The sequence below is a fragment of the Coenobita brevimanus genome, chromosome 100, assembly GCF_032717465.1.
Source record: "Coenobita brevimanus isolate Jiangsu-jjx chromosome 100, ASM3271746v2, whole genome shotgun sequence".
In the NCBI taxonomy this organism is placed as follows: Eukaryota; Metazoa; Arthropoda; class Malacostraca; order Decapoda; family Coenobitidae; genus Coenobita; species Coenobita brevimanus.
The window spans coordinates 58,003,580-58,029,652 of NC_137053.1; the positions used below are offsets into that span (position 1 = coordinate 58,003,580).

General features: G+C 45.8%; 1 protein-coding gene across 1 annotated transcript in view; it reads right to left on the reverse strand.

Moving 5' to 3' along the window:
* The window catches only part of LOC145414665 (alpha-mannosidase 2-like), a 544,739-nt gene extending 527,966 nt beyond the window's left edge, over positions 1–16,773 (reverse strand). The window contains exon 1 of the mRNA XM_080284184.1: positions 16,450–16,773. Within this exon, the coding sequence (XP_080140310.1) occupies positions 16,450–16,773 (324 nt within the window). The remainder of the gene's footprint in view (positions 1–16,449) is intronic.
* Between the last annotated feature and the right edge of the window lie 9,300 nt (positions 16,774–26,073).

Sequence of the window (26,073 nt, forward strand, 5' to 3'; positions counted from 1 at the left end):
CCTCCGCACCTCCACCTCATCCTTGGTCATCCCCTCACCATCTCCACCTCATCCTCGGTCTTCCCCTCACGACCTCCACTCTCATCCACTCACCAAATCACTCTATGCAAAATACTACAAAAATAACTCCCGAAGATAAAGTAATTCCGTTCGAGGTAATTTTAGAGACTGCTTCCTTTCATCCTAATTATTATGAATGGTATAATTTTGGCCTGGTATAATTCCCACGGGCAAGATTACACCAGGCCTCAATAATACGAGGAGGTTATCCCTAAAATAATGCTGTATTATATGGTGTGTATTTTTGGACGGGAGATTTTGGGGTAATTTTTGCCGAGAGAGAGAGAGAGAGAGAGAGAGAGAGAGAGGAGGAGGAGGAGGAGGAGGAGGAGGAGGAGGAGGAGAGAGAGAGAGAGAGAGAGAGAGAGAGAGAGAGAGAGAGAGAGAGAGAGAGAGAGAGAGAGAGAGAGAGAGAGGATATACAGTGTAAGTGAGAGATAAATTCCCGCCTTGCTCTAATGTCCGTTCCCTGAGAGATATTTCCATCGCCGGGACGTAATTAAGCTGGTTGGGGCGCCGTTCATCTCTGGCGGGGCCGTGTGTGTCTCGCGAGATCGTGTGTTTCGCGAGATAATGCGCGACGGGCGAGAGGGAGGGATGGTGTTTAGTTGGGTTTAATGATGTGTGTGTGTGAGAGAGAGAGAGAGAGAGAGAGAGAGAGAGAGAGAGAGAGAGAGAGAGAGAGAGAGAGAGAGTTAGCCTACCGTACTCTTCCCTATCTTTAATTTCAATGACCTTTACCCACTGTTCACCCCACCCATCCACCTAACACAATTTCAAACAACTTTATCTACTTGTCTATTTATCTATCTATCTATCTATCTATCTACCCCATTATCTTCAATCTTATTTTCCATCTATCGACCCAGCCATCTTCCTTGCACCATTTTTTTTTCTTTTTACCTCCAACAGTTCACTAACACCTTAACTTAATTTCTATCCACTTATCTACCCTCTCTCTCTCTCTCTCTCTCTCTCAACTACGGTCTATTTCGCTGTCTCTACAAATCTCTGTATTTTTCATCACAATCTTTCTCTCCCACTAAAATCAGTTCTTTCCCACCCTCAAACTGTCTATCCTAATGCCCTTACTATATATTTCTGTCTGTCTGTCTATCTATCTATTCAGTCTTACACACGCTTTCCATCAACTATGGTCTTCGGCTTCACCTACCCACCAGTCTATCACCTTTCTATCGCCTTCATTCTCTCCTACCTCAGCCAATATTTTCCATCCTCCTGCAACCACCAAATACCCTGACCTTCCATCCATCTGTCTAATCATCTATATTTCTATCTATCTATCTACAACCTCTCTCCATCAACTACAGTCTATTTCTCCATCTATCCAGCAATCAATCCCTTTTCCGCCACCCTCAAAGTCGTTCACACCATTTTTTTCCACGCCTGCCAGCCAATTCCCTTCTCCCACTTCAAGGCCTCCATGACTCAATGCTTCAGTGAGACTTTTGAACCTGAACCGACCCCTGCTTCGAGCCCTTCCTGCCAATACCCTTCTTTCTGCCAACACGAGTCTGTCTATCTGTCTATCTATCTTTTCTTTGCCCACTGTCCTCAGCCTCTTCAACCTTCATGTGATTTCCAGAAGATTCATAGACGTTTGAACATGTACGGTACGGTACCAACTCATGTTTCGAAATTTTACTGCCTCATTTTATCTATTTCTCCACATATCCACACAGTCTATCGCCTCCAGCCTCTCCCAAGCTTTTCCCTTGACCTTCCACTATTCCCTAGCAGGTTCAGATATGGCTTTGAACCTACACCTAACAGTCTCGAACCTCCCAGACAATTGCCCTCTTCTGTTTGTCTATTTTCCCGTCTGTTCACCCCATTTCTTGCCTTAACTTCCACAATCTTTTACTATCCACAATCCAACCCTTCTCCAGCAGGTTCATTGAAGTCTTTGAACCCTATCTGACCCTTGTTTTGAACCCCTCTCCAGCAAACACACCATTTCTCCATCTATCCATCTGTGTATCCTCTATCGCCCTTAGCCTCTCATACCCTTTAATTTCCACCTTCTAGAGATTCCCTAGCAAGATCTAACATGCCTCTGAACCCTTAATGACCCCTGCTTCGAACCAACCTCTAGTCAAAAATCTATTTCTCCATCTACCCACCCATGTATCTAACGCCCTCAGCCTCTTAATGCCCTGCTCTTTTCCACCTTCCAGCCGCTCCTTAGTCCCCCACTTCAAAGCCTCGAGTCAATGCTTCAGCGGGGCCTTTGAACCTCGCCCGACCCTTGCTTCGAACCCCCTCTAGCCGCCCGCCAGTCCGCGAACGAGTGTCATTTTCCCTTTCGGCCGTGATTAAGGGGAAAATTTTAATCGGGGGGCTTAAAAGTGGTGGAAGTTTTCCTTTAAAGTTGAGGCCGGGGCTGGGGATGGAAGGAGGGAAGGGGCTTACGCTGATGAGTTGAGATGATGAAATTTAATATTGCCCGGTGGATGATAATATTCCTAATTAAAATGCATGGTGCGGTTATTAATACTTGGGTATCGATGTCCCTATTTGATTAATGATCCTACCCTTCTCGCTCCGACAAAATTAAGTAGGAAGACTGAAAGGTATCGGCGCTCTCACACCTCCCCATATTTCGTTTTCTCTCTCTCTCTCTCTCTCTCTCTCTCTCACACACACACACACACACACACACACACACACACACACACACAGAGCGACCTTTGACCGACAACTAAGTAAGCCTCTTATGTGTACCTACCAGCATCAGTATGTGCAACCGAGAGCTCAATGTGCACTTAAGAGCTCCCTGTATGTGTCCAAGAGCTGTGTGTGTGTGTGTGTGTGTGTGTGTGTGTGTGTGTGTGTGTGTTTAGTTATGTGTACTTACGAGCTATGTGTACCTGTGAGTGAGTAACTATTTGTAATCTATGTGTATCTATGAGTTGTGCATATACGAGTTACGTGTACATAAAACTATGTGTACCTGGAGCTGTGTGTAACTAAAGTTATGGGTCCCTATGAGCCATGCCTACCTAAAACTGTGTGTACGTAGAGTCGTGTGCACCTAAAGCTGTGTGTACTTATGAACTGTGTGTACTTAATGAGTGTACCTACGAGCTACATGTGAAGCTAGTTAGTAAAGAAACATGAATTTGTGTACAGTACTCAAATTTTGGTGGAACTCACACACAAGGCTACATACAGTGTCCCCAGCTGCCACATACTGAATATTTTTTTAAAGGATGAAATCTGGTATGTTGCAACCGTAGAGTTTTATGAGCGTCAAACTTATGGGATGTGAGTTGAGAGGTGGGGTGTATTGGTGGGGTGTGGTTAGCATCTGAGGTGTGTCTCGGGTGTGTCTTGGGCGCGTGTGGTGTGCATATGGGATGTGTTTAGGGTGAGTGAGGGTTGTGTACAAAGACAACGGACACAGTCTGGGATGTGTTGGGGTGGTGGATACGGCAGGAGTGAGTGCGGCTATCAAAGGTGCCCTCTGTCTTATTCAAACACTGGAATCCATGGAGAAAGTCATATTACACACCCAAAAATCTCAATAAGGAAAACATACCAATCACGTTATATACTATACTCAAATTTTAACGCTCCGAAACATATGGAGAAGTTCACTGTATATACTGAAAATAAATATCCAAACACATGAAGAGTCACTGTTCATACTCAATACCTCTGAGGCTATGGGTTGAGAAATTGCCTTTGTTGCCTGTACCGTCCATGCATTATTTAGATCCAATAGTCCCTGCCACGACACTGATGCATTTTATCGTCGTCCTTCTCTCAGGTTTACTGTTCTTATATATTCTAACATTCTACCTGACCCACGGGCTGAAACGGTACTATATTTCTATTTATATGTAGTACGAAGCCTAACGTTCATACAGGGTGCCCAAGACAAAAATAATAATAATACTAAAGGAAGAAGAAAGAATGCCTCCACGCTTCTCCATCTACACTCGTCGTCATTTCTTCCTGCCAGTCTCAGCCGCCTTCCCTCATGTACCGATTTGATCAGTAGTTCATTTACAAAACCTTACGTGATCTTTATATACTAACCAATAGCCTAATATTATTGCTAACTGGAAGGGGTCGACTTGCCTCTAGAGAACAGTGTCTCAAACGTCTACATGAATTATTACAGCAGTTTTATTCATATTTTTTTTTACTCTCTCTCTCTCTCTCTCTCTCTCTCTCTCTCACACACACACACACACACACACACACACACACACACACACACACAATGTTCCGACTTCTATTAAATTTCTCTTTTCTTCCATCTTCTCCTGTTAAGCTTCTCTCTCGTCTCCCATCTCCTATTTAATATACATCTCTCTCCCATTATCTCTTCCATTTCTCCCCTCCCATCCTATCCTATTCAATTTCTCTCTCTCTCTCTCATCCTCCACCTCCACCCCTCTCCCCCCACCGAGATAATACCGTAAGCCGGAACTAAATTACCGCCAATTTATCGAAGCCCAACTGGGTAATGGAGGCTGCCTGGGTTGTCTTAAGTTCTCCCTATTACCTTTTCTCGAACATCCATTTTTTATGCCCTCTCCCATTTTCTTCATCTCTCTCTCCCTCTCTCTCTCTCTCTCTCTCTCTCTCTCTCTCTCTCTCTCTCTCCGTTTTTCAAAAAGGTATGTTCAAGCACTTTTCACTTTTCTCTTTCCTCTCAGTTTTTCAATACGTCTCGTCTAACCATTTTTCTTCCAGTTTCTCCCTCTTTTTCTTCTGTTTTCATTTGATTTCCAGGATTCTCTCTCTCTCTCTCTCTCTCTCTCTCACCTTATTTCAATTACCCCCCACCCCCTCGACCCATTTCACCCTCCACCTCTTCCCATCTCCTTTCCCTTCCTTTCATCCTCCCCATCTTGTCACACCATCTACTTTCCCTCTCATTAACTTTTTCTTCCCCCCTCCTTTCCCTCCATGTTCATCTCTTCCTATCTTTACCAGGAATATTTATCATCTTTCTCTCCCATCCTCTCCCATCCTTTCCTCTCCAACTCTTACTCTTCCCTAATCTCTCTTCTCCCTCCCTCTTCAAGTTCCCTTCCATCCCTTCCTTTATCTCCCTCCCTCCCCCTTTTCACATTCTCCCTTCCCCTCCCGTCCCTCCCCTCCTCCTCTCTCTTTCCTTCAGTCTCCTCTCCTCCTCCTCTCTCTCCATTGCACTCTCCCTCTCCTCTTCTCCTCTCCCCTCACCTCTTCAATACACTTGTAAACACACGGAACAAATTGCCTTGCAGTGTGGTAGACAGACACAATACAAAAGGCCATATGCAAGGTACCATGAGAGGCTTCGTAGCACCTCTCCCTTTGCGACTTATTTTGCATATAAACTTTAACATCTTTCTGATCAATATCCTTTTAATATTAATAAGGTTTGGTTAACATACACTGGGATATTAACGTGTAATGTAGAGAATAAATCGCTAGGACAGAGGTATTACGAAATCACCACACACACACACACACACACACACACACACACACACACACACACAAACTGACATTTAAACCCCTTCACTACGATGACGCATATTGTATTAAACTCCTGCTGCCTCCAAAAGATTTAATTCGGCACAAAAATGACCTCTGGCTGACTGAATAAAAAAAAAAAAAAAACACCTTATCAATCACGTCACTACCAAGATGATACTTCCGTTTTATTCTTCCTCTCACTAGACGCTTTCTATGCAGCTCTTGATACGCCTCTCGCAGTGAAGGGGTTATAGTCGACGTCTTGTTATATGGCTTCTGATCCACCGCTTAATATGTTGACGGTGCACTGATGTTAGAAATAAAAATTACTCGTGTGTCTGATTCAGTTCATCCTTTCCTGTAAAATTTCCACGACTTTCTGTATAACGAGTGGTGATTCTTCTAAATATTCCCACAGGCGTTGATGGGAGGATACTGGTGATACAAAACGCCTTACTGATTTAACACTTATCTGATTCACGAAATACTGAAAGATATCACAGTAATTATCTCAAGGTTTAATAAATAGCACTGAAAGAGCCACTATGACTACTGTTTGCTTTCCTTGTGTTCATGTCCATCCTCTCTTACCTTTCTCAGACTCCCTTCCCCTTCCTTTCCTACCTCTTTCCCTTCTTTTTGTCCCTCTTCCCTCTCTCTTACCTCCTCCCCTCCTCTCCCATGCCTCTTCCCTTCCCATTCCCTTTCCAACCCTTTCTCTCGTACCTCTCCTCTCCTCCTCCTCCTCTTCCCCTCTCCTACTCGACACCTCTTCCCCCTTTTGCTCTTCTATACCTCCCATCTTTGAGCGTTTTCCTCTCCTTTCCTCTCCTCTCTTCTCCCTTCTCTTTGAGCACTTTCCATTTCTCTCTCTTCTCTTATCCCTCTCCTTCCCTTTCTTTTTTCTCCCTTCTCTTCCCCTACATCCCTCCCCTTTCCATTCCCTTATTTTTTTTACCTCCTATATACTACTCTTTTACTCTCCTCTCCTCTCCTCTCCCTTCTCTCTGCACTCACACTCCACTGCCCTCCCCATCACATTTCTCCCTCCCTTCCTCTCTCCTGTTCTGCTACCCTACTCCTATCCTACTCTCCCTCCTCTCAACTCTCCACATGCCCACTCCCCTCCCCTCGTCACCTTTTTCCTTTACCTTCCATCCCCTCTTCACCCCTTCCCCTCCCTCTCCTCTCCTCTCCTCTCTCCTCTCCTCCCCTCCCCTCCCCTCCCCTCCCCTCTGGCAATTGCGGAGGGAAACAATTGCCAAACTTTCCCTGTATTTTTCCCCCATGGATATAATATACAAAAAATAATCCCCATAAAAGCGTTTTTTTTTTTTTTTTTTTTTTGAGGGTGAGAGAGGGGGGCAACCAGAGCAGGGGAGGCGGACACAGGGGGAAGGGGGGAGGGGGATGAGAAAGAAGAGAGGAGGTGACGGAAAGTAAAGGAAGGGAAAAAGAAGGAAAGGAAAAGAGGGAGAGGAAGAACAGGAGAAAAAGGAGGAGAAGGAATGGGAAAGAAAGGGAGGAAAGAAAGGGAGGAAAGGAAGAGAGGAGGAGGAAGAAGAGAAACGGGAGGACGAGAAGGAATGTAGGGGGGGGGGAGAACGAAGGGCTGGGGAGGGTAAGGGGAAGAATGGGGAGAGATGGTGAGGAAAGGGACTCGGAGGAAGAAGGATGGGGAGGGAACGGAAAAGGAATGGGAGGGAAAAGCACGGGGAAGGAAAGGAAAGGGAAGAGCAGGTGAGAATAAAGGTAAGGGAAGAAAAGGTGTATGGGGTGGAAGGAGGTGGGGGGAGGAGGAAAAAGGTGAGACGTAGTAAAGGTGAGGAAAGGGATGGGGAGAGAGGAGAACGAGGAAGGGAGGAAGGGAAATGAAGAGCTAAGTGGACTGATGAATGAGGGAGATGAAGGAGGGAGGGATGAGAGAGGGAGATGAAGAAGGGAGGGATGAAAGAGGGAGATGAAGGAGGGAGGGATGAAAGAGGGAGATGAAGGAGGGAGGGATGAGAGAGGGAGATGAAGAAGGGAGGATGAAAGAGGGAGATGAAGGAGGGAGGGATGAAAGAGGGAGATGAAGGAGGGAGGGATGAAAGAGGGAGATGAAGAAGGGAGGGATGAAAGCGGGAGATGAAGGAGGGAGGATGAAAGAGGGAGATGAAGGAGGGAGGGATGAAAGAGGGAGATGACGGAGGAAGGGATGAAAGAGGGAGATGACGGAGGGAGGGATGAAAGAGGGAGATGACGGAGGGAGGGATGAAAGAGGGAGATGACGGAGGGAGGGATGAAAGAGGGAGAAAAGAGAACAGTGGGGGAGAGGGAAGGAGATGGACAGGAGTGGGGAGGCATGGGAACTATCAAGATGGAGGAGATGGAAGGAGGGGGTAGGAGGTTGAGAGGGGGAAGGAAGGAGGAGGAAAGTGAAACGGGTGGAGTAGGGAAGGGATGGATAAGGAGTAGAAAAGGATGGAGAGGAAAGGAGTAGGAGTCAGCACAAGGGGTAGAAGGGAATGGAGAGGAGAGAAGGGAAGAGAAGAGGGAAAGAGGAAAAGCAGGAACAGAAGGGGAGTGGGAATTGACAGGAAGGGAAAGAGAGGGGGGAAAAGAGAACAGGAAATGAAAAGGAACGACAAGGGGAGGAATTGGCAAGGGCAGGGAAGGAGAGAAAAATGGAATGAATGGTAGAGGGGCAGACACAGAATAATGGTGAGAAAGGAACTGACAGGGATAAAAGAATGAGTCAGGAAAGTGACAAAGAGAGAAATAAGAAAGAGAAATGGGAGTGAAAAAGAATGGAGGAGGAAAAAAGACAACGGAGAGGCTGAAAGAAATGAAAAATAAAATTAGGTGAGAATGGAGAATGGTAAAAGTGGAGAGGGGAGGAAGGAGCAGAGGAGAGGGAGTGAGAGGGGAAAGCCGATGAGAAGGGCTGGGAAGGAAGAGGGGCAGGGATAGTGAAGGCGAGAGGGGAAGAGGGAAAGCGTGATGACAGACAAGGAAAGAAGAGAGGGGGAACGAAAGTGAAAGGAAGGAGGGGAGGAGAGGGAGAGGGGAAGGTCAATGAAAAGAGTAAGACAGAGAGGAAGGGACGGAGAAAGCGAAAGGGGAGGATGGAAGGGTAATGACAAACAAAGAAAGAAGGAGAGAGAAAGATGGAGGAAGGGCGGGGGGAAGAGATGGGGATAAGAGGGAGGGATGTGGAGGGGGAGAACGACGTGGTGAAGGGGAGAGGAGGGATTGTGGAGGGGTACGACATGAGAAGAGGGAGAGGAGTGGAAAAGGGTGGGGTGGATAAGAAGCGGAGAGGAGGGATGGGACAGGGTAGACGAGAAGGGAGAGAGAGAAGACGTGAAGGGAGAGAAGGAAGACGTGATGGGAGAGAGGGGAGACGTGAAGGGAGAGAGGGAAGAGGAGGGAGACAGGGAAGAGGAGGGGGGAGAGAGGGAACAGGAGGGGGGAGATTGGGAACAGGTGTGGAGAGAAGGAAGGGATATGGCATATGAAAGGGAGGGAGAGATTTGGATGGTGAGAAGATGTGAGAGGGGACAGGAGCGGAAGGAGGGGAGGGGAGGGAGAAGAGGAGGGGAGGAGAGGGAGAGAGGAGGTGAGATTGAAGGGGTGTGGTAGAGGGGTTGAGCAGACAGCGAAAGGAGGGGCGTGGAGGGAGAGAACAAATGAAGGAGAAGGAGGCGAGGAAGAGAGGAAACGGATGGAGGGTGGGGTAGCTAAGTTAGGGGGGAGGAAGAACTGAAGGGACGGAAGGAGTAGGGGAGATGAGAGAGTGGAAAGGTGATAAAAGAAGAACAGAAATGAAAGGGGGAAGAGGGGGAAGCGAGAGAAGACGAAGGGAGGACGTGAGGGAGAGAGCTGTAAAGGGGGGAGGAGGAAGAGGAAAGAGAGGTGCGAAGGGGAGAGAATGGATGAGAGGTGCGAAGGGGAGAGAATGGATGAGAAGTGTGAAGGGGAGGGAATGGATGATAGGGAGGGAATGGATGTCAGGAGTGAAGGAGAGTGAATGGATGACGGGGAGAGAATGGATGAGAGGTGTGAAGGGGACAGAATGGATGAGAGGTGTGAATGTGAGAGAAGGGAGCGGGGAGGGAGAGAAGGGAGAGCGGGGAGAGAGGGGAGAGGAGGGAGAAAGGGAGAAGAGAGGTGTGAAAAGGGGGGGGGGAAGAGTGTGGGAGGGAGGTGGCAAAAAAATAAATGGTTGGGGTGGGGAGGGGGAGATATATGCACACCAGTATATATACAACACATTTATATAATTTACATTCGGGGGAGGGGGGAGGGGGAGGGGGGGGAGGCCATAATAACAGAATCAAAATATTTCCCTGATTGTTATTGGTTCAGTTCCCTCGTTCCTGTTTCGTATATTTTCGTGGTGTTCAATAAGGGGGAAAGGCATAAATATGAACACTCTATGAGGGCGAGCTGAACTGTGCATCTCAATTATGTTTTTTTTTTTTTTATACTTTCCCCCCTCCCCTTCCCCCTCCCTCCTCCTCCCCTTCCTTTCCCCTTCTCGCCTCCACTCCCCTCTCGCCCTCCTCCGTCCCCCTCCTTCCCTCTTTCCCCTCTCTTCCACTCCTCTTCTCTTCTCTTTCCCCTCCCTCCCCCTCCTCCTCCTCCTCTCTTTGCCCTCCTTCCTTCCTCTCCTTCCCCCTTTTCGCCTCCTCTCCCTCTCCCTACTCGTATCTTCTCCTCCCTCCCTACCCTTTCTCGCTCCCCCTCTCCCCTCCCATTCCATTCCCCATCCATCCCCGTCTCTTTCTGTTTCTCCCTCTCCCTGCCTCTTCTCACCTCCTCTCCCCCTCCTTTCCCTCTCCTCCCCCTTCCATCTCCATTCTCTTCGCCATTACCCATCCCTCCCTTTCTCTTCTCACCTCTACAACCCCCTCCCTCTCCCTACCCCTTCCTACCCCTCCCCTCTCCTCACCCTCACTCTTTCCCCTCCATCCCCATTCTCTCTACCATTTCCCTATCTCTTCTCGTCTCCTCTTCCTCCTCATCACACCCCCTCTCTCCTCTCTCCCTCTCGTCCTCCCCCTCCCTTCCCCCTCCATCCAGCTTCTCATCCTCTCCCCTCTCCCAATCTCCCCTCTCCCCTTTCCCCCTCTCGCCTCCCCCCAGAGTTACGCCATGTTTATGAAATGACGCAAAAATTTGATTACCGTCGACTTTTACCGACCGACACTCGTAGAATCCCAAAATTATTACAAAGGGTAAAAAAAAGTGGCTTCAAACTTTCCTCTCTCTCTCTCTCTCTCTCTCTCTCTCTCTCTTTGTCCAGGTCGGCCTCCCCACCACTCTGATTATTTATTTTGATGGAAGGGGGGAGGTTAGTTGCGGAAAAAAAAAAAAAAAAATCTGTGCGGTAAAATGAAAAATAGGGTATATATATTTGCGGTTTCGAATTCATGAATGGAGATGTAAAAGCGCTTGATATCACTGACCGGTTTATCTGTACCTTGCTGGGTATTGTGAAGCAGGTTATTATTATTATTATTATTATTATTATTATTATTATTACTATTATTACAGTCGTCGCCATCATCATCATCATCGTCTTCGTCGTCGTCAACGTTATTATTATTATTAGTATTATTTTTATTATTATTATTATTATTATTATTATTATTATTATTATTACCATCATCATCATCATCACCATCATGAGCATCATTATTGGCAGCATAATAACAATCTACATGTTTTGACACGCTTCAGAATCATGATCCACTGGTTCAGGAACACCTTAAGGTTAGTGCCACGTTTCACTGTCAGCCAAATTACCATAATATATCCTTACCTTTTGACACGTTAATTATCAGTCAGCGCCACCTTGCTTCGTTAGTCATATATTCGGCCCACAGATCACTTGCAGGTACTAAGAAAACAAGCCTAACCTAACCTAAACTAAACTAACCTAACCTAACCAAACCTAACCTCACCTAACCTGAGTTTCCTGGATGAAAATCTTGCTACCTCATCCTCGGTGTCTCCCTGCACACCATCTCTCCACCTCATTCCCAGACTCCCCCTCCACCCCATCTCTCCACCTCATCCTCGGTCTCCCCCTCTCCACCTCACTCACGCACACTTATTGCTGCTATATTACATCGGTTATCAAATTCTAACTTACCAATGTCTATCTGGCCTGCCTAGTTCCACGACACCTGTCAACCATATGGCATCAAGCATTATTACACACACACACACACACACACACACACACACACACACACACACACACACACACACACACACACACACCTGCATGTATGGGTCAGAACATTTTTTTTCCACATACAACAACATGCATATTTACCCATTTATCGTCACATACAGGGGGAACAAAAAAGATGAATAATTAAAACACAAGTGGCAAGGGCTGAAGAGAAAGAGTCGCTGGGCTGTGTATGCGGCCGTAGGGGAAAAAAAAAAAAATAACAATGCCTTATCCAATACACTTTTTTCCCCACCCGGTATTTTTTTTCTCCTCCCAGGTAATATATCCTTTATTCCCCTCGGTGATATTCTTTTTTCGGGTAATACACTTTTTTTTCCATAGGTAATACATTTTCTCCCCTTGGTAATACATTCTTTTTTCCAGGTAATACATTTTTCCCCTGGGTAATATATTCTTATTTTCCTGCTAACAAATTTTTCCCCTCGGTAATGCATTCTTTTTCCTGGCAATACATTCTTCCCTTGGTAATTTTTTTTCCCGGTAATACATTTTCCCCCTTGGTAATACATTCGTTTTCCCAGGTAATAGATCTTCCCGCTAGGTAATACATTCTTTTTCCTGGCAATACATTCTTCCCCTCGGTAATAAAGCACCTTTTCTTCCCTCGGTAATAGCCTACATCCTTTCTTCCGGGTAATACATTTCTCCCCTCCGTAATTCACCACATTCTCTCTCCTCGGTATATAATACATTCTTTTTTCTAGACAATACTTTATTTTTTTCTCCTCGGTACTAAGTTCTTTTTTCCTGGTAATACATTTTCCCCTCGGTAATAATTTTTTTCCTTAATACATTTTTCCCTGACAATACATTTTTTCCCTGCAATACATCTTCCCATTGGATACTTCTATTCCTGACAATACATTTTCCCCTCTAATAAATTTTTTCCTGACTGCCTTTTCCCCTCTAATATATTTTTTCCTGGCAACACATTTTCCCCTCTAATACATTTTTTCCCGACAGTACATTTTCCCCTCTACTATTTTTTTTTATCCTGGCAATACATTTTCCCCTCTAATACATTTCTTCCTGGCAATACATTTTCCCCTCCAACACCTTTATTTTCCTGATAGGCTAATACATTTTCCCCTCTAATACATTTTTTCCTGGCAATACATTTTTCCCTCTAATACACGTCTTCTAGGCAATACATTTTCCCCTCCAATACATGTTTTTCCTGACAATACATTTTCCCTTCCAATACATTTTTCCTGGCTAGACATTTTCCCCTCTATTTTTTTTTTTTTTTTTATCCTGGCAATACATTTTTCCAGGTTCAGATTATAGCCAATTCAACCCCTCAACCCCATTCGGCAACCCTCGGAGGCGCGCGGAGGAGGGGGGGGGTTTGTTATCAGGGCCTTAACCCCCCCCACCCCTCCCCTCACACCCTTATCTTGGAAATCGTCTGGAATGGGGTAAAATATTTCCTCATGCCTCTTTTTGCCACGCCTCGTATTTTCGCCCCGATATCGATTGTGTTCCTTATCGTCCTAGGGCAGGGAGGGAGCGAGGGAGGGAGGAGAGAGGAGTGAGCGAGGAAAAAGGTGAGGGATACAAGGAGAGCTGAGTAGTGTGAGTGACGAATGCGGGAACGAAAGAAGCGACGCAGAGAGAGAGAGAGAGAGAGAGAGAGAGAGAGAGAGAGAGAGAGAGAGATAATCTACCCTACAGAAATTTCTCCACATTTTAATTTTTCTCTTTAATATTCTTGTAGTAACATTAATCGCAGCTGTGTGTGTGTGTGTGTGTGTGTGTGTGTGTGTGTGTGTGTGTGTGTGTGTGTGTGTGTGTGTGTGTGTGTGTGTGTGTGTGTGTGTGTGTGCTTAAATATAACACACAGACACACACACACACACACACACACACACACACACATATATATATATATATATATATATATATATATATATATATATATATATATATATATATATATATATATAAATATACACGCTTTAAATCACTTAATAACACGTGATTCACAGATATGATGATATCCACAAGGAAAAGGAATCACGAAATATCCTCAGTGCTTTTGTGAATGTTGAATACACGACAGAACTCGGGATGTTTTGTGTCTCCTTTTCCTCCTGGATATCAGCATTTACTGTATATGTTACAGGGAATTTGTGTAAACAGGGATTTCACGAAATCCCCAGGGAATTCGTGAAATGAGTTTAAACTGCGATGAGTTAATGTGGATTAGGTTAATTTAGGCTGTGGTTAGGTTAGGCAGGGATAATCTAGGTTACATTTAGGTTAACTCATCCCAGTTTAAATTCATTTCACGAATTCCCTGAGGATTTCGTGAAATCCCTGTTTACACAAATTCGCTGTAACATTCTATATATATATATATATATATATATATATATATATATATATATATATATATATATATATATATATATATATTGAGAAAGAGAAAAACTCTAAAGAAGCACGAAAGCACAAGACAAAAGAGGGCTTTGAGTAAGACAGAAGAAGGAAGAGAGGGAGGAAGGAAAGATACACATGAAAGCCTGCATTTCTCACAGCGATATCTCACACCCCGAGAGCTTCACAACAGAAAGCGGCCACTGAAGAGAAAATGGGAAGAAGAAGTGTGGGGCCAGACTTTGTGCTTATTATAATGGTTACCCTTCCTTGGCGGTGGAAATGGAAAGAATAGGTGTGTGGGGCGCTACACTTTATGCTTATTATAAAAGTTAGCCCTATCGTGGGGAGGAAAGTGGGAACGAGGTGTGTGTGTATGTGTGTGTGTGTGTGTGTGTAAGGTTTATAGCTAACCTCTCCAGTTTTTTGGTCTCCCCTTAGCTACATACACACGTCTGATGATAGGAACACTGTAATCAGTTCCCCGGGTTATAAGGATTCACTGATGTCATTTTTAACCCCTTGTCTTCTTTCTCTAATATCCTGATGAAAATATTAGGCTGGCCTCAAAAATAAAATATACAAGACGCTTTCCTACTAAGAAGGTTAAGAGCAACTTCCTTCAAACCCTTCCCTGCCAAATCTTACACGCTGAATAAAATCGTCAGTAAGAAGAGAAAAAAATGGCACTACTGGAATTCTCTATCAACCCTCCCTTGCCAAGCCTCTCCCCTACGACCCGCAAAATCGTCTGGTGGTACTAATAATAATAAATAAATGGAGGCAAAGTTAAAATGAGAGGTTAAATGAATGATAGTTTTACATCTTTTAAAAATGTCTTTCTTGCGCTGACAGAGAGAGAGAGAGAGAGAGAGAGAGAGAGAGAGAGAGAGAGAGAGAGAGAGAGAGAGAGAGAGAGAGAGAGAATCCTCACTGTCAAACGTCCCTCCCACGCTGCGAAAAATCGTCTGAGGGAGTGAGTGGGGGGATTATTTTTAAGGCGATTTGTTTCGTCTCTGTCCTATTTGAAGGGATTAGCCTCGGGGATCTGCTTTAAAGGACTCTCTCTCTCTCTCTCTCTCTCTCTCTCTCTCTCTCTTTCTCGTTCTGTTTTTCTTTTTACTCCACAGGTTGCTCTTTCATCTTCCTTGTCTTCTGTTTTAGTAGTTCTGCCTCTTCCTCCTTCGTAATTCCTCTCTCTCTCTGGACCCCCCTTCCCTCCCTACCTCTCAACGCACCTCCATCTCTGCTCTGCCTCAATCCCTCCCTCCTTCCCTCTTACATCATCTGAAGCCTACCTTCGTCCCCTCTCTCCCTCCCTCCCTCTCCATTCTCCGTCATTCCCTCCATCTCTACTTTTCCTCCATCCTTCTCTACCCTCCCTCCTCTCCAATATCTCTACCCTCTATCTTTCCCTTCACCTCTATCCTCCATACCTCTCTCCATCTCTTCTCTCCTCCCACCTTTACACTCCTTCCCTCCACCTATGCCCCGCATCCCCCCCCCCCCGCATTTCTCTTCTCTCCATCTCTCCCTCCATCTACTCCTTCCTCCACTCCGGAGCCTCTACCTTTACACCTCTTCCCTCTAGCTCTACCCCTCATCACAATCACTTCAATTACTTTCACGTCATTTAATCTCAGTCATCTCAAACATTTCACTGGCTATTCCTCCCTTCCTTCTCTCCTTCCTTCTTCCTTCTATCCTTATTTTCTATCACTCCAGCTTTTCATTTCCTCCTTTTTTTTTTAACATTTATTTCACTTTTCTTAACATTCTTCCTATATCCCTCGTCCTCCATCCCTTCCCTTTCCCTCTCTTCGATCCCAAATTCCTTCCCCTTCCATTCCGTACTTCCTAGCTTCATTTCCTTTCATTTCCCTCAATTTCTCCCCTCTCACTTATTTTCCATCCATCCCTTTCCCTCCCCCCACATTCCCTTTCTCCCTCCATCATTCCCTTTCATTACTTTCTCTTCCCACATTTCCCTCTTCCCTCTCCATTATGTCCTCCCTTCCCTTCCATTCCTCCCTCCACTCGTCCTCCCCCTTCACCCCTTTCCCTCTCTTCCTTCATCTCTCTTTCCCAATTCCCTTTACTCTCATATTCCCTTTTCCCTCCCTCCCCTTTACGCCCCATCCCTCCCTCCCTCCCACCTTCCCTCATATTCCCTTTTCCCTCCCTCCCCTTTACGCCTCATCCCTCCCTCCCTCCCACCTTCCCTCCCTCCCTTCCTCCCTTGCAACATTCCATCCACTCACCTGAAACTCGAACTTGGGAAACTGGTCGACGGTGTTCACATCTGTCTGCGGTGGAGTGATGGCGATGCACTGTTGGGACGGGATCACCTGCCCCTGGCCTTCATCCACCCCGGGGCTCTGTCGTTCCGCCCGTCTGTCCCCCCCTCCTCCACCGCCCGTCCCGCCCACGCCCGCCCTCAGAGACGACTCCTGGGGCTTGTCCTTGAGCATCTGGGGCGTGGGCGACCCAGAGGAGTAGTAGTAGACGTAGACGAGGGCGCAGGCGGCGAGGAGGCCCAGGAACGACAGCCGCAGCCATCCCCGCCGCGGCATCACCTTCACCATGGTTGTGATGGCGGTCGTCTTCTCCGTCGTGGTAGTCGTGGTCGTGGTCGTGTACGTGGGGCCAACCGTGGGGGCCAGATTTAATAACGCTTGGCCTTAACGACAAGCTAAATGCACTCTAATCCGACTCGACTCTGGCCTGCGACACGATAATTACTGTCAAGCTGCGGCCAAGACCTGACTTAAGCCAGTTTGTTTTGGACTTGAGACAGATAATTACACCCAAGTTAAGCCCAAAACTTAAGCCAGCTTGTTTCTGGCTTAGCACACGATAAATACACTAAAGTTACTCCCTCCACAGACCTTACCTCACTTTAGGTTAACGGGTGCAATAAATACAATACTTTTCACCCAAGCACAGGTCTAGTCCAGTCTGCCTGTTAAACTGGACACGCTAAACACTGTCCAGTTATATCCAAGATATTAATTAACTTGACTAAGGACACGATAAATACAAGTTTAACCCAACACCATATCTCGTCCAGCTTAGAATCACTCAGTTCACTACAGTCTCACTCAATTTAATCCAGTTTAATATTCAATTTAAAATTCAATTTAATCCAGTTTGTTTTAGGCGTCGGACACGAATTAATCCACTCACTGCATCCACCCAAGGCCGTTTTAATCCAAGTCTCACCGAAGATTATATTAAGCCTGGGAGACACGATAATCACACCCACAGCCTCCACACAAGAGTTGTTTTAATCCCACACTCGTCTGCGCTCAACTACCACTGCTCTAAATTACACCAACACGAGTTTCACCCACTTCGAAGCCCGAGTCACGAAGCACGCGAGGCCCCGGACGCTAATCAGAGCAGGAAGGATCAGGAACTCAAACTCTCTCCAACCACACAACTGCTCCACAAGTGCCAGGACCACCGCACTGCCACTCTATTCACCCAGACTTGCCCAACTTGAGACACAAAAAACTGGGGTCGGGAGTTGCGGAGGAGTTGGTGTTGCTGCGGCTCGATGTGTCTCGCCGGTATCTCGAACCCTTTGGAACTTGAAGCACTTCCTCAACTCTTCCTTGTAACAGATCGGAAGCTATTTGATCTCAGTTCCTCTCGTACATACATACACACTTACAGACATTAATAAGGTCACTAGATCACGCAGAAGCAAGGGGAGTCTTCAGTCTCCCTGACCTCCTTCACTTGTCAGTCGATTGATAAATGATGAGCTTCGCCAATCTCTAATCAAATAGACTGGGGATGCGGGAGGGAGGGAGAGGCTGAGATGGGTTATGTAAACAGTGGAGATGTTGGCGCTTGTATTATTCCTTGTTCCTTACACAACTTGATCCGTCTCTCTCACAAGTTACAAGAAACTCTACACGAGTCAATACTTGTACCACACAACTGTCTCCTTCCTCGGGATTCGATTACAGTATTAAAAAAAATCAGGATGCTTGCGTTACAGAATACAACTGATGGACTGGAGTGACGACGGCTGTGGTGGTGGCGGGAGGAAGGAACTGCGATACTGACTAACAGGTTGCACCGAGCTTGCAGTGTTGATTTACAAGTTGCAGCGTCAGCATGGGCAGCCGAGGGAGGGGGCAAGCAGGCAAAGGGGGGCGAGAAGTGAGTCTGGAGGGTTTGCTGACGGTCGGTGGGTCTGAGTGTCTTGTCGGGCAGTAGTACACAAATGAAGGCTGGATAATATAAGCTTAGACCGTCTACTTATACACCGTCTTTAAGGAATTTTCGTTGTATCTTCGCTAATAAATATCTGGTCGCATTTACGTCTAAGGTATGACAGGTTCTTTGGTAATGTTAACTAGAATGTTTCGCCAAGACCCTCGCCCAGATAAGCAGACTTAGCTAATCTCACTGTAGCAGAATCACAGGTTGCAGAGATTCACGTCAAGTCGTTCTTCTTGCAGAGTCGGATTCCTTTGTCTGCTCACGTCCTATCATCACAAACACACAGAAACTTCAGCAGACAGGCATAACTGACACACACACACGTTGAGATAAATACCATATATATATATATTTACGAGAAAGCAAAATGGCAAATATGTAGATCTGCGAATCCGGAATTGGACAAAACAGGATAAATGGTTTTCCTTTTGTTTATGTACAGCGAACACGGAACACACTGAATTGAATGAAAGCGACGTGGAATGCGAAAAGTTAAAAAAAATAAACACCTGGGAAAAAGTATTCGTAGCAACAGGCAATATACTGAGCCGGATATACAACTGGAAAAACACACCCCTGATTTCTTTTCTCTTGTCTCTTTTCGGTCCTTTGTCCTCTGTGTTTTTTCCCTTTTTTTCTGTTTTTTGACACACGAACACTTTCTCTCTCTCTGTATTTTGCAATCCTTCTTTCCGTCACGCTGTACTTTTCTACGAGGTTTTATTTCTCATCCTTTGTTCAGTTCTCTCTCTCTCCCTCTGCCTCTGGATATCGTTCCTTCAGAATCCTTTTTTTCTTCCTCGGTGTCTCAGTCTCTCTTTCCTTCCTTGACTCTTCTCCTCCGTTCGTCCCCGTGAGAGCCAAGACGATGACTGACTTATCACAGAAATCAATTCTTCATTCTTCTCTCTTTCTTCTTTCTTCCTTTCCTCTTCTTCCTCTTCTTTTTGTGAGGGATCAGGGGTGAGGGGTGGGTTGTTGGAGGAAGGTGGGGTGGAGATCAAGGGAAAATGTTTGAGGTTGGTTCGTACAAAGGTTCTGATTGTGGCAGGACGTTGTGGTAGGAATGGCAGGGCGTTGTGATAGGAGGGTAGCGGTGAGGGTGTTTTGGGATGGTTGGTATGGGTGGTGGGATGAAATCTGGTTCGGTTGGATGGTGCGGAGTGTTACGTGGTGTGGTGGTGGTTGCAAGATGTGGGTGGTAGTGTTGTCGAGGTGTTGCTGTCGTGGTGGTGGTGTTGAGTGCCGGGGCAAGAAAGTGTAAGCTGTGGCGGTAAAACAGAAAAACAGCGCAGTGAAGAGAGGAAAGGAAAAGTGATTTTGTGCTCTAGATCTGAGAGGACGAAAGAAGCGGGAAGTGAAAACAGGGATGTCAAGAAATCAAGCTGTGTTGTTGGTAGAGGGTCGTGTTGAGGTAAGGACGATGATGATGGATTGCAGAGATGAAGAAGGAGAGCTGGATGATGACAGTGGTGGAGAAAGGACCGTGATGGATGAGAGTTCTGATGAGATGACGGTGGGGGTTTGTGGGTGAGGAGTTAGTCTGAGGGTGTGTGTGTGTGTGTGTGTGTGGGTGGGAGAGGATTAGCTCTCAGCAGGATAGGTTGATGGAGGTTTGAGGTGTGTGTTTGGGAAGTAGTTTGATACGCTGGTGGAGAGTGAAAGTATGTGTGTGTATGTGTGGGAAAGGAAGCAACAGTTCGGGGTATGTGTGGACAGTAGTTTGAGCAGATAATGGGATGCTGAGGACTGTTTGTGTAAGGTGATAGTTTGAGGGATCGGTGTGAGAGGGTAGATGCGATAAAGATATGTCGGTGGGGACGCAGGGGGCGGCGGGGGACGAGTTTTGAGGGCGATGAAATGTCGTGGCAAACTAGGGAAAGGTCGTGGAAGGTTGGGAGGGTGGCTGAGGACGACTTATAAAGGTTGTGAACGACTTTAGTGGTGGCGCTCGTGAAGGGGGAGGGGGACACCTCTGGGAACTGTCAAATATTCAGAGGGTTGGGTGGAGTCTGACGCAGCTTTTTTCCTCCCTTCTCATTTTTCTTACTTTCACCTGAGTGCTTTTCTGTCCGTATCCCCGTCTTCTTTTCCTTCTTGCTCTTTATGCTGTGAATTCTTTATCTTTGCTGCATCTTTCTTACCTTGCTGACAATGGTTGCTTTCTTCTTTTCCTTTTCCTGGAGTATATTTCGGTCAGTAGGTTTTCTTCTTCATTTTTGCTTTCTTTGCTGTATAATCTTTATCTTCGAATTCTTTTTTTATTTTCAATTTATCTTACTTTTTCCATCGCGGGTTTTTGTTTCCATCTATTACTTATTTTTTTTTTCAGCCTGTTCTACCCCTGTCTGCTCTAGTTCTTACGCTTGTATAATCTTTCTGCTTTAGCTCTGCTCTTCGGTTCCTGCTGTTACTAACTACTGTCTTACTTTCCCGTTTCTCTGCTGCTGCTACGCCTGCTTGTCAGAGACCATATATCTGCTCTGTCTGCTTTCATTCTTTTCTGATCACTACAACCTCCTCTCTATTATTTTCGCTTTTATTTACTTCTGCTACTTGGGCTGCTTCTCTGCTTAAAGATTCCTGCTTCTCGACTTCTTTCCCTGCTTATTATGGTTCGTCTCTAAAAGTTTTCCTTCTGTCCCTGTGACTTGATTAATTCTTTAGTTATTTCCTCTTTCCTTCCTGTTCACATCTCTTTACTCCTCTTCTCTCAGTCTTTCTTCACTTTTGTATCTGATTTTTATCTATACCTTATTTCTCTTCACTTTTCTTTTGCTTTCTCTTTCTTTTTCTCACCTCTTCAAGCACCTCTTTTCACCTTTCTTTTCACTTCTTTTACTCTGATTCCTTTCTCACGTCTTTCTTTTCTTCTTTCTCTCCTTCTTCTCTCCCTCTTTCTACTGACTTCTTCCTCTTTTCCCCACTTCTTCCTCTTTCCTACATTCCTCTTCCTCTTCTCTTTTCACTTCTCTCTGGTTCTCTACTCACTTCTTTCTCCACTTATTTTCCTCTCACTCCTCCTCTTTACTTTCCGTCCTTTAGTTGTCTTTCTTTCCCTTCCCACATTGATCTGGTGGTGGTGTGGCTGAATGCGCCGCTCGGAGGGAGGGGGGGAGGGCTGGTTGTGGTGGGGGGGAGGGCTGGTGGTGGTGGGGGTGAGTTCGGCCGTAATCTCATCTGATCTCAGCCTTGTCTCGCCCCGTCTCGTCGGCTCGCTTTCACTCCCTCTCTCCCGTGCTGTGGAAAAAGGAGGAGGAGGGATTAGGAGTGAGGCAAGGAAAGAGGTAAACAAGTAAAACACATAAATGAATGCACACACACACACACACACACACACACACACACACACACACACACACACACACACACACACACACACACACACGACCACATCACGTTCTTCACTGTTGATACACGTGGACAGGTGACCCAACACGCTTGCATATATATACTGAAAAAAAAACAACCTGAGTAAATTGGCCACCTGAGAAACACCTGTAATTATTACCGAAACAATATAATAGGTATGATGGCCTTGAGACTGTGTTCTGACAGGTGAAGATGCTTATTATACACTAACAGCTTTTTTTTTTAACATGGTTTATTGGATGTGCCAGTGTGTGTGTGTGTGTGTGTGTGTGTGTGTGTGTGTGTGTGTGTGTGTGTGTGTGTGTGTGTGTGTGTGTGTGTGTGTGTGTACTATGTATTATGTATGTACAACATTTGAGTGAGAGAGAGAGAGAGAGAGAGAGAGAGAGAGAGAGAGAGAGAGATGGATGGATGTATTGTAACTCCCTACAAAATACGGGAACCAAATAATATTGCGCATAGTGAACCTATCAATGAAAACCCTATATATTGCAGTCGCCCAACCACTCCAATATATATACACTCCTATACACATACATATACCCCATATTTAATCTGCTGCCACTCCTATACACATACATATACTCCACATTATTTTAATCTGTTGCCTATACGTACATATATATAAAAAATCCCGAGCCACAGAAATGCTTGTAATTACACCCTCATGCAGTCAATCTTTCATGAAGTCACACACACACACACACACACACACACACACACACACACACACACATATGTACACGGATTTATTATTATGCACCTATTTCCTATCTATTCATGCATCAATAACTCTTTTCTCATGTGCTCGATTACGCTCTCTCTCTGTCTCTGTCTCTGTCTGTCTGTCTGTCTGTCTGTCTGTCTGTCTGTCTCTCTCTCTCACACACACACACACACACACACAGTTATGTTCATGCAATTTTTCCTCTTCCTTCGTGTGCCTGTTTACTTATTCTCTCATGCACTCAGGTCTCATGCATTCACACACATGCATTAATTACACTTACTATCATGCAGTCATTCTCTCTCTCTCTCTCTCTCTCTCTCTCTCATATGCAGATTTTCATGCAGTCCTTCTTTTTACGGTCATGTTTATGCAGTTCCTCTCATGCAATGACTCTCTCATGCAGCCACTCCCTCATGTGCACAGCTTCTCATTCTCTCATGCACCTCCTTCCCCATCCATCAGTTAAGTCAGTCTTTCATGCAGTCAGTTCATGCAATATTTTTCTCTCTTTCGTGTATAATCTTTCTCATGTATCTCTTTCTCTCTCTTTCTGTGTGTGTGTGTGTGTGTGTGTGTGTGTGTGTGTGTGTGTGTGTGTGTGTGTGTGTGTGTGTGTGTGTGTGTGTGTGTTTTTTTTTCTCTCTCTCTCTCTCTGATTACCCTGGCATGCGTGAATTGGTCTCTATTTTAGGGTAAACTGTTTGAGCTCAATATTGCAACAGCCCTCCAGTCATTGGCCTCCCCGTTAATATTGCACAGTTGCAGGCAATCAGAGGCTGCAACACTGTAGTACGGTACTTGTGGTGTTGCAACCGGGTATTACTGTCCTTTGCCCTCTCACTACGATGGTGTACTAACCTGTTTATTGCGAGCGAGCGATGTTTACTCTCATTTAAGTTAGGAAACGAGAGGCCCTTAACTGACTCAGACGATATTCAAATTAACTCACTGAACCCAGGATATCTATTTAATTTCCATTTTGCCATCTCTTAACTATAATCCTCTCACCTGAACTTGGCCCATATTTTCTTTCTTTTGCAGGTGATTTCATATAGCACAGTAGCAGAATAAGACCATGCTCCGGTTCGACAGCCTTTCCATAGCACTTTTTCGTGACAAACATCATATTTTAGGCGTGAATCTATTGTTACAACTCGGGATTCAAAATGGATAGATGGCAATTTTAAGCCAAGTTTGTGTAAAAGGAGTATAGTCTATCCACCCCAGGGTAGGCTATTAAAAGTGGAAGGGTTAATTACAGTCTAAATAAACCCCTTCAACACGATCAGCCTTATCTACGCTGAATTAAATCATCTAGGAGCATTAACAATACACTAAGGAGGAAGTCAGCTAAATTAAAGGTGTTTGTGAGCGGCCAGGTAGATAGCAGGTGAGTCAGAGATAAGATTGTGTTTGCAGTTTGAGAAGATATGTCCAAAAATTAATAAGGTCTTCTGGAGATGGCAAAGAATAATGTAAAAAAAAAATACTAAATCGCACTGAACAGCTGAACCTAACTTATTGCAGCCGATTCTAACTTAACAACCTACCTACCTAAAACTAACCCAACCTAACCTAACCTAATCTAGTTGAATTTAAGTCTTCTAACCTAACTTGACCTACAGTACCTTAATCCTACCCTAACCTAACCTAACCCAACCTAACCCAATCTACACCTAACCTATCAAACCCAATCTAACAAACCTAACTTAGCCTAACACACACGTCCACCTCCTCACTCGCTCATCCAAGCCAGCTATTACAGAGGCAGTATAAACGGGGTGATTACAAGCAGTTGGACCATGCGCTTTGTAATCTGACCCCGCCTCAGGATCGAACCCAGGCACGGTAGGTTGCGTGCCCGGGTCCTCTTTGCCCTTGTGGTTATGGCTTGCCCTGGTCACTAGCCTTTGTTTCTTTCTTCTAAAGGGAAATTATCAATGTGTTGGTATGGGGAAGGAGAGATGGAATGTAGAGTGAGCTAGGGATTCTCTCTCTCTCTCTCTCTTTCTCTCTCTCGTTAGCATTCCCTTGGTTTTCATGTTCTCTCAGACGAATGTGTTTTATCTGTCTCATCCTCAGCATCATCTCTCTCTCTCTCTCTCTCTCTCTCTCACACACACACACACACACACACACACACACACACACACACACACAACCACTCTCATCCACTTCCTCTTACTCTCCCTCCACTCACCCAAATCCCTTCACGATCCAGCCTTTCTTTCCTTCCTCCCCACCCACGATCCTCTCCTACTCCCCTCCCACTCCCCTCCCCTGACCATCATCTCTCCTCTCTTTCCCTCAACATCTTTTACTTCCCTCCTCACCCTTCCCCTCCCCACCCCCCACCCTACCCCTCATCCCCTTCCTTCTCCACCCCTGCCCCTATGCCCTTCAAGTAATTCCCTATCCCACATTATTCCCCTTCCTCTCCCCTCCCTATTCTCCCTCCCATTCCCTCTTTATGCCTCCCCATTCCCACCAACCCCCAATTCCTCCCTATGGCCGCGTCTGATACCTCTCTCTGTCTCTGTCTGTCTGTCTGTCTGTCTGTTTGTCTCTGTCTGTCTGTCTGTCTCTCTCTCTCTCTCTCTCTCTCTCTCTCTCTCTCTCTCTCTCTCTCTCTCTCTCTTTCCAGTAATAACAGAGGGAGCGGCTAAAAGAACAAATGAATAGCTTACCCGAGGAGTTACTGACAGACTGACTGACTCCCTGACTCACCTGCTGACTCATTAACCTGCTGACTGACTGACTTGATTACCGACTGAGCCGTTTACTGACTGGCTGACTGCTTGACTGACAGACTGACTAACTGCCTGCCTATTTTGCTGTTTGACTGACCGAGTGACTAACTACGAAGGCTCCATACTCACTGACTAAATCCTTGCTGAAAGAGTGGGTGACTGACTGACTGACTGACTGACTGACTAACTGACTGACTGACTGACTCCCTCACTGTGTGGCTGACTGGAAAAAATGACTGACTGACTAACTGAAAGGCTGACTGGCTGCCGGAGAGAGTAATTTATTGTTCAGCAGAGTGACTGGCTGATGGTAAACTGACTGACAAACACACTACAAGGGACCCCCAATTCTTTAAACCAGGGCAAGACACGCACACAAAACACACACACACACACACACACACACACACACACACACACACATATCCCCCTTAATATCTCTCTTCCCCCACCCCCACCTCTCCTCCCTCATACCTCCATCACCTCCTCCTTGCACCCCACCTCCACACTCCCAAGATTCTACTCCTTCTCCCTCACCCCCAACCTCCTCCTTTAACCTATCCTCTCTACCCCACTCTCCCCTCCCCTCCATACACCCCAACCTTTCCTCCCAGACCTCTCCTCCCTGCAGCCTTCTTCCTTTCCACTCCCACACCCCTTCCATAACTCCCCTTCCACCTCTCCATCTCCACCCACTCCATACATCCCCACCCACAATCCTCCTCCCTATACCCCTTCTTTTCCCCTCCCACAATCCTTATGTCCCTTCTCCATCCTTCATCCACACACCCTGACAT